The following is a 14,590-nucleotide window of genomic DNA, read 5'->3' as shown; positions in this document are numbered from 1 at the left end:
GGAGAGAAACTACTAAAGATAAAATGCACTTAATGTTTAACGTGAACTATTTTAGTGGAAGGAGGAAATTATATTTTCTGATGTGTGTTATTTTGGAATATTACTGCTGAAGGATTTACTTAAACACCAACCGTTTTGGAATTGCTGCATGGGGGAGAAATCAAATTCCACATCCCTTCAAGGCCGGCTTCTTTCATACAATAGTTCAGAGCTCTTCTGCTCCCTTGCTTGTTAAAGCATTCTCTCCTGGTGAACGGCTAGGAAAAAGCATTTTGAGTTAACATTTAAAAACTTGGAATTCATCTTGGCCAGGAGGAAATGTGATTGCTAAAAATTTAATGTTAAGATTTTCCAGCTGAAAAAACATCTGTTTAGTAATGAGAGATCTTGAAAATACCACAATAGGCACTAAGCAATAACTTCACTGTGGGGGTTTTCAAAGCACTCTTCAATATATATGCATTATCTGTATCTAGACTACGTATTAACTTCACCCTTGGGTTGCTGAACATAATCCAATTAGAGAAGCCAGCCATGTGATGTATTTTTTACAATATGGCTAGCCAGTGAATAGTTCAACAGATAATTGACCACCTAGCCTTGGGCTACGGCAGGGTCATATGAGAAGAAAAGATAATACAGCCTTTTTGGGCTTAGAGAGCAAGAATCATTGAGGAGAAGCATATGTTGGGCAGGAGTCTGCCACTGTGTTCTGTGAAGCATAGCAAAATAACATGAATAAATCATGGAAAAGCAATGGGTTTTGAGCAAAGTTAGAAGAAGCAAGGCGGCATCATTAGGCCTTCTTCTGTTCTAGCTGCCCCTTCCTTTCTGGCAGGCACGTGCACTGCCTACTGCTTCTCTTGCATCCTGTGTTAATGATGATCTCACATTAGTCAGTCAAGCCTCTGTGGTTGCAAATTACAGCTTGGACACCTGATTTATTACTGAATTTAACCTGGATATCTGAATTTCCAAATTTTCAGTTCTGGGAGAGAAATTTGGAAAAGAAACAAAAAATAGCCTTTACCTTTTCATATGTAAAGTCCATAGGACTGTATGAAAGGCCTGGCATACACGATACAAATACTGGCTTGCAGACAGCCAAAAACATCACCTGACCTGTAAAAGCTCATCAAAATGCTTTGGGAACTATAGTTGTCTGTCATAGCAAAAGCTGCTACAGTATAAACATGCTGCATGAATCAACAGTTGATGCAGCTTTAGGTGATGACAGGTACCAAAACCAAGAAGTGATGTACGCTCAGTCCTCTGCCCAATGCCATCACCTTAAAAACAGCAGCTGTTCCAGCCGAATGATTCCTTCCTGGCACTCGCTCCTGGGCCAGCGGTGCCGGCCGGCACGATGCCCAGTGGAGACACAAAGCCCCACACAGTGGGCCTGCAGAAATGAATGTAACAGCAGAAAGATGCTGTAGCATCTCACTACATCATTGGGCTCAGAGAAATAGCTAAAATTCAAGTGAAGAAAACAATCTTAGTTACTATGTAAAGTATAGTTTTTATTGGCGAGATTTAGTTATAACACATAGCAGACTGGTGTTGTAAATTTAAAAAAAAAAAAAGTTTCTGTACATTTCTACTGCATTAGTTTTCACTCATTCCCACTCTTCATGAGTCAATTTGAGATGGTATAGTATGCTGCAAAGCTTAAAAACATTTTTTTTTTCTTTGGCAACTAGTACTTCACGAATCAACCATCTGCTGCCATTAAATCTATCTAGTTCTAGCAATACTAATAATTTCCTACAGTGAATAAAGGTTGAAGATGAAGTAATAGAATTTTCTGAAGTAAATTTTATTCTTTAGTACTTAAGACTAAAAATGTTGATTTATCAAAACTGCCAAATATGTTCAAGAGAAATCATTTGAATTTATTTTAATAAGAAACTGGTTAAGCTGTAGAAAGTTTCACTTACATCTCATCACATCATATTATGTTTCAGGAGTGAAACAATCATTTAAAACTTATTAAGCAAAATTGCATTTTGCTGTACTGGGATTTCTTTCCCCTCATGAGTACAGTTTGATCCATGCATCTCTGTTTCCGCAAGTCAGACTGGCAGTTTGTTGCCTGTTTTCAAATTCTCTAAAGCACCTAAAAGAATTATCTTCTCCCTCGTACAATCCCACAGCTCCCAACAGAGCTGGGACATGAGCTCCTGCAGGATATCAGTTACTTCCAGCTGCCCCTAGTCAATACTGATGCCTAAAAAGAAGCTCTGGAGAAATCAGAGTCTTGCTCCCATTTGTTTTTCAGGGTCTGTAGGGTTCTTGTATCATGATGCAGCAAAGCCTACTTCATTAGCTCCTCTTTTTGGCTGCTTGCTCCTGATCCTGTGCAGCAGACTGGAGTCTTGGCTCCCATACGTGCTCAGAAGTGTCCTGGCTGATCTGAGGGAACAACACGCTGAACTTGCTCTAAGCTTCATCGCAGGTTGGAGTTGGAGCACCTCCCTGCAGAAATCCCCAGAGAGAAGCTGCCTGTCCCGGGAGCGGGCACTTAACCTTGATCCCTTGTGCTGGCAAATTCAGCAGACGGCACAGCAGCTGACGCCTCCTCCTCAAGCGTGGGGATGTCGCCTTCCCATTTGGGTGCCTTTTGCGTGGTCTGGTGGGTAGCGTGCTTGCTCAGGAACTGCAGAGCGGGGTTGTACATGCTCTTCAGCCCAAAGAACAGGTAGTCCTTGCGTTTGCCTGTGGGAGAGGTGACACAGCCCTCAGGTGGTGAGGGGGACACAGGGCAGGGATCCCACCCAGCGGTAGAGAAGGGGCCAGTTCATAGCCTAGAGTAGAAGATTTGGGGGCCAGGAGGGCAGCAGGCAGGAGGGAGCTGGGCTGTTACCCAGGGCTGGAAGCAGACGACAAACATCCTTATTTCTGCTTCCTGAATTTTAATCACTTTCTACTTCTGGGAATTTCTGCTTAATATAAAAAGCAGATTTCAAGCAGCCTGGAAGTGCTTGATGTGGGGCATGCACTCCAAGGTTCCTAGGCTCAGGGAGTGGCATTGCCCTTCCTGCAGGCTAGGTCTGGGGGGCTTTCGCCATCGCCTTTCAGAGATGCCCTCCTCTCCTTGTCTCTAGGCAAAGCATAGGTACCTGGGGTAGGCCCTCTGGCGTTCCCAGCTCTGTCTGACTGAGCGTCATGTAGGTGGATACTGCCACAACATGACCCACCTGATCTGTTCTAGATGTCCACCTTGGGGAAAGATGCATCACGCCCCAAGAGTGGCTGTTTTTTCTCTCCACTGAGTATGAAGAGAACGTGTAGATGTTGAGAAGTAGGTGAGATGACTCCCATCCTGCCACCTGCTTCTTAAGATGGGTACCTGCAGTATATGGGCTTGATTTGCATTAATTGCTAATTTAATTTCTCCTGGTTTTAGCATCATAGTTTGCTGTATCATCTTTCTCGTTTATGCTGGAACCCCAGCATAGCTACGTGCTCTTGGTGAAGCCGGTGGCCCAGCAGCCAGCTCCGCCTGAGCAAATGGTACAGCTAGAAATAATAATAGTATTAAAGACTTCACTGTAAATAGTGTCTTATCACAGGCACTTTGAAACTCCTTCAGCAGTGTTACTTAAATGGGAAGCTCTTTGTATGGTGTTTTTGATCTTGTTAGTTATTTTAGTTCTCGTCCTTTGAAACTTAGCTTAATTGTGCATTATGTGGAAATCAAAGTCTGGATAGTCTTTCAAGTTAGGGATTTTTAAAAAATGTATGTGGAGAATAAAGCTTGCATCCCTCTGTTAACTGACACTTCAGGAATGCAAAAAATAAAGACTTAATCCATATCTGACTAAAATTACTTTACCTATAGGGTTTTTTTGAGGGGTGGTGTTTGTATTAGCATGCATATTAATTGAAATTTTGCCATGTGATCTTCATGTTCAGTCTGGGAGCTGGAAGTGACACTTCTGTGTCCTCACTGTTAATGAAGAGCCTGTGGCAGAATTTAGTCTGATGTGAATGATGCAAAAACTCAAGTGGAACTTGGCTCTTGTTTGAAAAGGCAGGTGAACTCCAGTGCTTAAAAAACAGAAAGTGTTTAAAAATAGTTTATTTTTAAAGATGGCTGCTGTAACTCAGAGACCAAACAGTATGAAAATGAGTATGAAAATAATGCTTTTACTGACACTCTTTTGCCTGTGATTCCGTATAACCCTGTGGCAATAGGTCCCAGCTGCCGTCTCTCTAACCTGCGTAGGTTTTGTGCCCCAGAATTTGGGGCTGAGTGCTCAAGTGCTCAAGAAGGAATCACTTTAAACTCATCCTTTGCCAAAGGAAAGGGTGCCCAGCTGCAATGGGTATGCATTTTACTGCTTTAGGAGTGGTTTGTGGAGACCTGCGTAGATTTGCTTTCTTCCCAGGCTGCAGTCAGATTTTTGGTGTATTGACGTAAGTGCTTTATCATGAAACTCATCACCCACAAAATAAACCTTCTGCGAGAAACAAAGCTTCGGTCTCAGAAAGCTCACGAAACCCCTTCTGTTCTTAACCGTGGATTGTCACTATTGTTTGCCATGGGATGCTTACTGTGTTGCCAAGAATAAGGCAAAAGGCTTGGCTTGGGCAACACAGTATGGAAGCAAAGATAACAACTTGTCTCAAAACCAGCCAGAAGTCAGTGATTTAGTCTGCAAGTTTGGATTGTATCTTAAAGGCGGGCTACTTCAATGCCAGGTTTTATATTTTGGGGCAATCTAATTCGAATTAAAATGTTTGTTTTGATAGATGGAGTTAGCAGTAGCACCGCTGTGCCGGCGAGTCTCTGACCTAGGAAAGTCTTACAGACAGCTGAGGTCCTTCAGGTGAGTTGCAGTCGCAGGAACTAGCACTTGGCAGTGTGACCAAACTGTCTTTCAAAACTGATTTATTACCTCGTGTTAGTTCTGATTGAACTGAGAGTTTTTTTGGCAACACCCACCTGCAAATTAGAAATAGATTAAAGTTCTTTTAAATTTTATGCAGAGTATAACTATGATTTAACAATCTTTGTCATGCAAATGTTGGCCAAATTGTACTTTTTTGTGTGTTGCTTTCAGTATAACTTCTGTGTGACAGCGAGTTCTATAGTTAACTTAGAAGTTTTATTGAAATATAAAATTTACAATCCTGTGTTGTTTCGTTACAATAGGCAACTTCTGTAAATTTTTACAAACTGAGCCTGTGTTGAAAACCTAAGATGCAGACTAGTGTAAAAAAATTAGATAATTCTATCCTAACGCAGTATTGCCACCACATAGGCATTTTTTCTAATGCATAAGATAAGCTTTTTCTTCCTTTCACAAGTATGTTGTTACATTTTTCCAGACCGCTGCTGTTCCAGACCAGTGAGCATATTGCCAGTAGCCCAGCGCTGGGAGAGGTTATTCCATTCAGCATTATTCTTCAGTTCTTATTTACAAGAGCACCACCAGAGTTAAAATCACCCTTCCAGGTAATAAGATCAACCTTTCTTTTTGAGAAAGGTTCGAGAAAGTCTTTCCTTTCGAGATGTCCTAAGGAGGAATGAACATTGTAGTTTGTCCTAGTTATTTTAGTTAAAACGTATTCAAGCTCATACTTTATATGATTTGTTGGGTTTTGTTTTTATTGTGGCAAAGGAGTTATGGTCATTGCCTTCATATTTTGATTAATTAACAGTAGAAAGATGATAACATGATTTTAAATAGGATCTCAATTCTTTAATATTCTGTCAGCTCATAGAAGAAATTTCAGGTCTTATCACAGACTGCAAAATGCCTGCATCGTGCTCATGTAAGATGCAGGAAATCTAGATTGAAACCCCTGTCAGAACTGGGCAAACATCACCTCTGAGCTCCCAAATAATGTGCTGGGCTATTTCTGTTAATTGTTTCTGATTGCTTAACACATTCTGCGTCACTGCAGTATTGAGAGCTCATGTGGCCTTTGTTTATGTCATCTTTGATTCTGAAATTGGTGTGTGTGTTTCCTTTTTCACATTTATGTGTAATTGGTGTTTGTTTGTGTTTCTCTGTGTCAGAGGGCTGAGTGGTCCATTGCCCGCTACTCCCAGTGGCTTGATGATCATCCGTCTGAAAAAGACAGGCTTGCTCTCATACGGTAAAAATCATGCTTCTTTCTTCTCTACATTTATGATGATGGAACACTAACTTACTTGCTCACCAGGACTGGTCTTGAAAAGTAAAAAAAATGTGCTGTAGCAGATGTATTATAAATACCATTACCCTCTCTCCACTCATGGGATGAGTTGCAACATGGGAGAATATATAAACTGAATGCTCCCCTTCGCCCCCCGTACCCAAGCCCTCCAGTGCCTTTGGAAGGAACACATAAACCTCTTGCAAAAGAAAGAGACCATGCACAATGATGGTTTAAATTAATACTGTATTTTAGCAAAACTGGCTCTCTCAACCATTGGAAGGTCAAGGCTGCAGCCATCCTGTCTTCTGTATCAGGAAAGAGAAGCTGTGGAAGTTAAAGCAATGAAAATGTAGGTAGGAATTTAAAAATGGAAGACCCTTGTTACCCCTTGCAATGTTATTCTTCAGGAAATCAGCCTGGGATCTTTAGGAAGTGATAATTAGGTAAGGTTTTAAAAATGTTCCTAGGGTAGATGGCTGTATAGCTATTTTGCATCCTAAAATGTTAGGAAAAGTTATGAAGGCTCAGATGATCATTTGGCTCTTAACGCCCTTACTCTTCCAGCCTTCTTCTCGGTGTCCTGTTCTGATCTTGGTGGCACCCACTCCAGTGGCACGGGAAAGGTCATCACACGTAGCTGCACCAGGCTCGATCTGGCCTGGGAGCCAGCTCTGTCCTTGAACTTCTGCACCTGGATGCTGCCAGCTTTTGCTGAAATCATAGAAGCTGACTTTTAAGTTCCAGCCAGCAGTGGTGGTGCTTGAGAAAATCAACCATTATCTGTCCACACTTATAAAGCAGCCAAGAGGAGTCTGCTGTAAATATTTACAGTTCTTGAAGCTGATAGCGCCATACAGTCCGGTGTAGTGCTCGGGCCAATTAAGGAAATACTAGTTGATCACCAGTAGATGTTAGTAGGACTTATTTCCAAAATATTAAAACGCAAACTGTGTCTCTTCACATCTGTATTAAGAGTTGTTTTTTTTAAATCAGACATGTTGTTAGTCTAGTTTGGCTACAAAAGTAGGTTTTCTTGAATCACAAGCCGTGACACCTTGAATTACAGGGGAATGGATAATAGGTACAGGGCTGATACAGCTGTATATGTAACTTAGTTAGGAATATTTTGATTGTAATTTCTGTCTTGATAGTACTGGCAAAACTGACAATGTTGAATTTCAGACATGTTAGCGAAAGCCAAGAATGCAAATAATTTAAGAACTGATTGGATTTTGTTCTCTTCTATCCTTTTACACAAATTTGAAAATGCCATCCTTAAACTACAACACATTTTTGTCTTTGTTTGCAATTAAATTTCATCCAGACTGATTCAGTTAATGGGCTTGCTGATGGTCATGTTCAGACACTGATAAATTGCTCTGACCATGGAGGTATTAAGGGACAAGCCTTGGGACAAGGCTTTCGGGAAGAGAGAGTGGCATCCATTAGACCAAGTAGCGTAGCTGGAATACTTAAGCTTTTCATTTCAGTCCTTTCATTGAATCCTTTATTCATTTTGCGTGAGATACCACTATTAAAATATTTTAACTTTGTGATCTCAAGAATGTGCTGCTGCAGGGTTATCCCTTGGCAAGGTTATCACTTGACCATTTTACAGTGGGACTGTGGTCCTTTTGCTTTGCACTGTGAAATGCTGGGACATTGCTCGGACAGGTGTCCTCCGAGGGCATGGAGAGGGCAGCTTTGAAGATCTGCCCTTCCCAGAGGCCTCTGGTGGCACTCCAGCATCTCTCCCCTACTCTTGGTACGCCAAAGCAAGGCTGTTTGTCACTGCTCACGCTTGACTGGTTCTCCGTCCACCCCCAGGCCCACCGCTTGCAGGCGCCGCTCGTGCAGCTTTGCTGAGCCGTGTGAATTAACTGCACTGGATTTGTCAAAGCGGACTCTTCCCTCGGGTGGTTTGGTTGGCAGCTCCTGTAGCCCAGCATGGCTGGGAGCAGAGCACGGGGACCAGCCGACCAGCAGCTAGTGATGCAGTGAGTGAAGGGGATGGTTCTCCTTTGCGGACACCAGTCAACTCTGGAGGCATCGCTGTGTGCATTCACCTTTTTACCATCTCCTTTCATGCCTGTAACTCGTTTCGAAATAGGCCGGTTATCTGTACATAAGGCAGGCAGGCAAACATCAGTCACTAGTATGACCATCTTTTCACTCATATTTTCGTTAATACTCTCTTGGAAGATTTCTGAGCCTGCTCTTCGTGCATCTCATACGAACCTAGGTTGAACTATGGGTGTCTTGCTCATTTGCCTGGAGTCTTTTATCATTCACCCTCTTCAAGCTTTTCCCACCTGTAGTTGTTCAGCTGTGCTAATTCAGTGTTTTGAGCCTTCAGATCCCTGCCCTGGCCTACATCAAGAAATTATCTTCACACTTGCTGCAAGCTTGCAAATGGTAATTTTCTGCAACTTCCCCTTGTAACGACCATGCAATTACTCTGGGGACCTGCTGCTTAGATATTAATTTACTCGTGTTATCAGAATCCTTACAGCTTCATATTAAAGCTAATTGCAGTGCTTCTTCCACTCTGTAGATCTTAAATGCTTCCTATGCAACGTGGTGTTAGTTATGAGTTAGTCGCATTTGGGGCATTTTTGTGCATTTCTTTCTGCTCGTATTCAGCACGAAGGGTGGGATTTACCTGGCCTGAGGTATATTAGCTAGGCTCCCTTTATAGTCAACAGAGAGAAGGAGGCGCTGCTGGGGCTGGTTCATCTCCTCCTGAAGTAGGTACCTAAAATAGGTCAGTTGCGTTGTGTCCCGAGAGCTCCATTTTCTCTGCCCCGTGCAGGGAGCGTGGGCTGGGAGAGGGGAGACGGCTCAGCAGACGGCTGCCCTGCAGACATTTAAAGTTAGGTGAGACGACCCGGCTGCAGGCGTCCTCCTGGAGCTGGGACTGTGTTGAAAGAAGCGCTTCTTTAAGCAGCCAGGGCACTGTTTTTCTTTTTCTTCTTAAATTAAGTTTGAAAACTCAACCTTTCTTACATAAAAGAAACCTTCCTGTTAGATGTGGCAGGATTTGAGCTGGCCTGAAAGACAGTTCATCCGCCCAAGGGCCGAATTCTTATCTTCACCATTCGAGTGCAGGTAAACTCCCCTTACTCAGGCTCACTGGTGCTGGAGCAGAGCTGAAAGCCAGGCCCAGGGAAATGTTCGTTTTTACAACGAGCTGATGTCCTGAGCCAGAGAGCGGCTCTGACCACTGACCTGCCAGGGGGCAGGGACAAATGCCAGCTCGGGGACCACCACGAAAGCCCCATCCGTGCGTTAGGTTCCGTCTCGCCAGGCGCAGCAGCAGGACCACTTCGCCGCAGCCGGCAGAGCTGTGCGGGGACACGGCTCCACTCTGTGGCACGTGCGCCTCCGAGCTCTCCCCTGGCCGGCACCAGGCCATCCATAAAACCCCCAGCGTCAGTTATGCTTGTCTGTCGACACACGGTTCCTTTGATCTCTTTATTCTGTGGATCTGGAATAAACTGGAGATGCCTCGTGCTAATCTGCTGTCCTATGGATGATGCTGTCGGAGATTTTACAGTCTGGTTTTACAGTAACTTTTATAGCACTCGATTAAATCGATCTGGTGTCAGACAGATATGCTCTTACACAGCGTATTTTTCATTTTCCTCTTTGCCCTGAAGTTTGCGGAGCAAACAGACTTTTATCGAAGTACTAAACACGAGTCTTGGCCCTGCTGTCCTCAGCTGCCCAGCCAAGTGATGGGGACCGGGGTGCACGTGGCGCTGCCCCACTGCAGACCGGCGAGGTGATCCCTGCCTCCGCCGAAGCTCACCATTTCCATCAGGCTCTGTTTGACCCAGTCAGAGCCCAGGAGGGCTAATATTCACAATTCCATATAAAATTAACTAATTAATTAGAGTAATTCTAAATGATATGCATTAAGAGCCCTTTAAGAACCACAGCCCAAATCATACACTTTTTTTTTTTCTTTTAACTGTAGATATAAATCTTCATGGGTTGAAATAACATTTTGAAAAAGAACTATCTGGGTCTTATATAATCAGCTTGTCCTCATTTCCAAGAAAGCTCATGTTTTTGCTCAAGCAAGTGAAGTAATTTAATAAGTGCTTTAAAATCCTTTTCCTTATGTGGGAGGGCATCTTAAACTTAGATTTTTTTTTTTTCCTTACTTCTTATGGTATTTTTAATGAAGCATTAATATATGCAGAACATCCCACCAACCCTCTTTCCGTAGCGCTCTCTTACAAACAATATTTGTAACGTATACCATAGCTTGTCTTTTAAAATAGAAGCAGATTGCTGAACAGGTTTTATGTCCTTTATTAGACTGGAAGATGCTGAATTTAGGGCATTATTTAGTCTAATCCCTTCAAGAGTATGTTTTGTATATTACATAAACAGGGTTTCTTCCATCTTCTTAAACATCGGTAATATAACTATAAATTACATCTCTTTATATGACAACAGCTGAGATCTCTTCTGTGCCGGAGACTTGATGATACTGCTTTCACCCATGATGCTATTTATTTTTCCATTTCTGCTTATGCACTAGTGTTTTTACAGTGTCCTCTACAGGAGCAAGCCTACCTTTTTTTTAATACAAGATTTTAATGGTAAAACGGTGCATCTAAATTGAATTCTGTACTACCAGCATACTTTGCAAAAGCTCGTTTGAGCTAGGACCGGTAGAGTTTACAAAAATGTCATCATAAAATCTGCATTTCAAGTGTTAAGGTTGCTGCTGAACTCGGGTATCTCCCCCATGGGGTACAGCAATACAGGCGTCTCGGCAGCTGCAGTGAGGGGTATTGCCAGGGGCTGCCCAGCGCAGCCTCAGCAGAACTCGGGCTGTGGGAGCAGCATCCGCCTCGCTCTGCCGAAAGCAGCGCCCTGAGCTCTCCGTTTCCGTACATTGCAGTCCCGAAATCCCACCCTGAAGATGTGGCGACCGTCCTCAGAGAAACGACGTTCCCATCCCGAATGTACTTCTGAAATCACAGCTGCTTTATGAGCTTTGGTGCTTTCGGTTACCTCTCCCAGCCCATTCCTCCCTCGCACTCTGGAGCAACCTCACCGTTACTCTCTGGACTCCAGACTCCCTTTCTCCCTGGATTCATGATTTCTGCTCTTTCACTACCTGTGCCTTTTGTTACTGGGGATGCTGTTCCTAATAGGACAGACAGGTTTCCTGGCCTCTCGCCGCCATGGCATTACCACGGGCAGCAACGCAGAGGAGCTTCCCGAGCTGAGCAGAGCTTGGCCGTGATGATGAGCTGTTCCATGGTCACCAGGTAGAGCAGGGAGCTCCAGGTGACTGCGGCTGCCTCTTGGCTCCCAGCCTTTAGCAGCTGCAGCAGCTTTTCATCCTCTCACTCGGTGCGAGGCCCCTCTGGCTGCTTTCTTAGACCGGCCTGTGTGGGAGGCAGGCGGCTGCTCTGCCGTGATGGGTACGTGAAGCAGGACGTTCTCCAGGCCAGTTCTGCTGTGGAGGTGCCTGTGTCCTCTGTTCGGTGGTGGATGTTTCTCCGTGACTTGTTCATTCCCTGGCACACACTGCAGTTCCCGTCAGAAATCCCCACCGATGGGAGATGTGGCATTTGCAAAACAACCTTCAGAGCTGAAGGCTGACGAGCGAAGGGAGCCTTGACGTGAGCGTTACGTTTGGTGAGAGGTCGGTGCTCGCCATGCCTTTGTCATGGGTTTGGCCATTAGCAGAACTCTTGCTGTCTGGAGAAGAACTAAGCTTTTGTTTTAGCGTTTCAGGTCAAGTTATTCATTATGAATTGCATTTTAACATTCAGCTTTAGAGTGTTTAAATACTTTTATTGGAGATGCGAGCATGGCACATGGGAAAACAGGGAATGCTTTTAGAGTATTGGAAAAGCTTTTATTTTCATTGTTTAAAGTTAAAGCTGTGTAAGGTCTGTTTTAGAAAAATGCCTGATGCTCCTGGGTTGGTCATATTGATGAAGTTTGTCTCTGAAACAACGCCCAGAGCAGAAGAGCAGGCACAGCAGCAGAGAGCTGACAAACATCAACTTCTGTCAGCTGTTGGTCTCTGCTGGGAAGAAGAAGGGTCTGGGCAGTTCTGAGGCCACCAAACAACTCACCAGGTTCCTTTCAGCTGCTTTTTGAGTCGTAAGAGGAGAGTGGCTGCCACTGATGGAGTCGTTTTTGCCAGTTAAATCATTCTTTGAGGCAGGAGAGAAAGAAAAAAGATAAAAGCTGCTGGAGGGTGTGGCAGCAGGACTCGACTGACGATGTTTGGCACTTAATGTAGCCTAAATCTCATTCCCTCGTTTGATTTGATTGGAATAACAGTCTGGCTAAGGATTATCAAGGGCTGACATTGAGTGGGTTTGGGCGCTGCTTTTAGGGTAAAGCTTCTCCCTTTCATCTGAAGGGATCTGGTTATCTCTGTCATCTTTTTCAAGGGCTTTTTCAAAGCAAGGAGATAAAGCCAGAGAGGGATAGCAGTGTTACCATCTGGATAATGATGCCAACCCACAACTTCACCAAGAGGTGTCAGAGCTTTCTAAGCTAAGCAGGTCAATATGGTTTTTTTCTATTTTCAGCTTTTGATGACTTCTAAAAACTATTTGGGCCCAACAAACTTTTGGGAGTTTATAGAGGAAAAGACAGGGACGCTGGTGAGTGGAAGGGGAGAGATTCAGCAAGATGAGTGACAGTTACAGTAGGAAACGATTGCAGGAGTTTCTCAACTGTCTTTTTAATACAAGGGACTATTCTTTGTAGAAGGTAACTAACATGGGTAATGATTACTGCTGACCCGAGCACTTGAGTGCTGACCTGAGTGGAAACGTGAGACACACCAGACTCTCCTGAAGCATCTCCCCACATCTTGATGGGATCCATGGGCCTCCCCTGCCTTCATCTCCCGCCTACTGCTCAGGCTGCTCATCGCATCAGTTTATCTAAAAAGCACACTACCTGCTGCCCCTTTCCCCCAGCCTCACTTCTCTTTAAATCTTGGGATTTAAAACTTCCCTGCGGATGTGCCTGATCTCAGCAGTCCATCGTGCTGACGGCCTTTCCTGGGAGCAAGGCGAGCTGCACCCAAAGCTCTCTGTGGCTGCAGCGAGAAGTTTTCTAGTTGTTGGCTCTTTCCCCGTTAGACGCTGTGCTGCTCCCCAGAGACTGTTGGGAAGAGCAGGCTGAAGGTTCTCAGGGAGCTGACCAGGTGGAAAATGCCAGCTTTATTTTGGCTAGACAAAATAGATATTCTTTCCCTGCCTTTCTGGCTGTAAGGGAGGATAACTTTTCTCCTGCTGTTTGTTGATATGCAAAAAATGCCAAGTGACTCTTGAGAGTGTGTTGGTACCTGATGTGGACCCCTCAGCAGTAACTCCCGAGTAAGTTGTTACCAAAACTGAAGAGCTCTGAAGTGCGTCCCCACCAACACGAGGGACTGTTTCTTTGCTTTATTCTTCTGAAACCTCTCAACTCTCCAATAATCCACTCCATCCTCCTTTCGCATCATTAGTTTTCGTTTGGAAGCTCAGAGCCCTTGCTGCTTTGGCAACAGCTTTATTGGCAGGCGACAAGGTGTGTTATGACCCTGCTTCTTCCTACCATCTCCTTTTCTCAAGCTGGGCTCTTACGTAGCTTCCCAGTGCTGCAGCATCCCACAGGGACCTGCGCCTCTCCTGTCTCTCATTATCTTACCCCGGGAGGAGATGGCGTGTGAAACACAGGCCAAGTCTCACCCTTGAGTGTTTTTGCTTTCTTTAGACCTTGCCTAATTTAATGCCTACTCATTCCCATCACCCCCCCCATTGCCAGCAGGCACGTGTGGGTGCGCGGTGCTGCCTTCGGTCCCCTAAGTCTGTGCAGGAATGCGGTGTTTCACCACAAGCTTGGGCTGTTGGCCGTAGCAGCAAAGACGAACACAGCTATGCCCCCCGCGCCCAGGGCCCCCGCTGGGCCATGGCCCAGCCCCCCATCTACAGTAGTTGATGTGTATTTACATGCAGGACATGGCTACGGGCTCCCTCAACCCCACGGCCCCGTCCCATTGCCAGGTGTGCACAACAAGTGCCCACCTCAGCCCTGTGGGGCTGGGAATGTTCCTGACACCTTACCACATCCCAGCGCACCCTCACTGGCAGAGCAGCCGTGCTGGGGCATCCCACGAATCCATAAAGGCGTGCAGGAGACAAACCCCCAGGACTGCTCCCCCACGCAGTGACCCAGCGTGAATGGGTTCAGCTCTGCTGCCTGGGCACCGGCAGCAGGACCCGCTGCCCTGGGGACGGCGCCGGGGTACAGCTAGAAAGGGCTGGGAAGAGTCTGCGTTAGTGCCACAGCTGTCACCAACCAGAAAACAGCTGTGTACCGGGAGGCATCTTGGTCCCCACTTGAGATGGGGGCTGCTGTTTGTGTGCGTCTTTTCCTACATGTCACAATTTTGCTGTAA

At 45.0% G+C, this 14,590-nt stretch overlaps 1 protein-coding gene across 1 annotated transcript in view; it reads left to right on the top strand.

The window, feature by feature from the left end:
* COG5 (component of oligomeric golgi complex 5) overlaps positions 1 to 14,590 on the top strand; it is a 192,520-nt gene that overhangs the window by 175,405 nt on the left and 2,525 nt on the right. Inside the window, exons 19-21 of the mRNA XM_074579552.1 lie at positions 4,759 to 4,835; positions 5,338 to 5,464; positions 6,032 to 6,111. Of these exons, the coding sequence (XP_074435653.1) occupies positions 4,759 to 4,835; positions 5,338 to 5,464; positions 6,032 to 6,111 (284 nt within the window). The remainder of the gene's footprint in view (positions 1 to 4,758; positions 4,836 to 5,337; positions 5,465 to 6,031; positions 6,112 to 14,590) is intronic.

This window comes from Larus michahellis, chromosome 1, assembly GCF_964199755.1.
Source record: "Larus michahellis chromosome 1, bLarMic1.1, whole genome shotgun sequence".
Taxonomy (NCBI): Eukaryota; Metazoa; Chordata; class Aves; order Charadriiformes; family Laridae; genus Larus; species Larus michahellis.
This window is presented reverse-complemented; position numbering and strand designations above follow the sequence as displayed.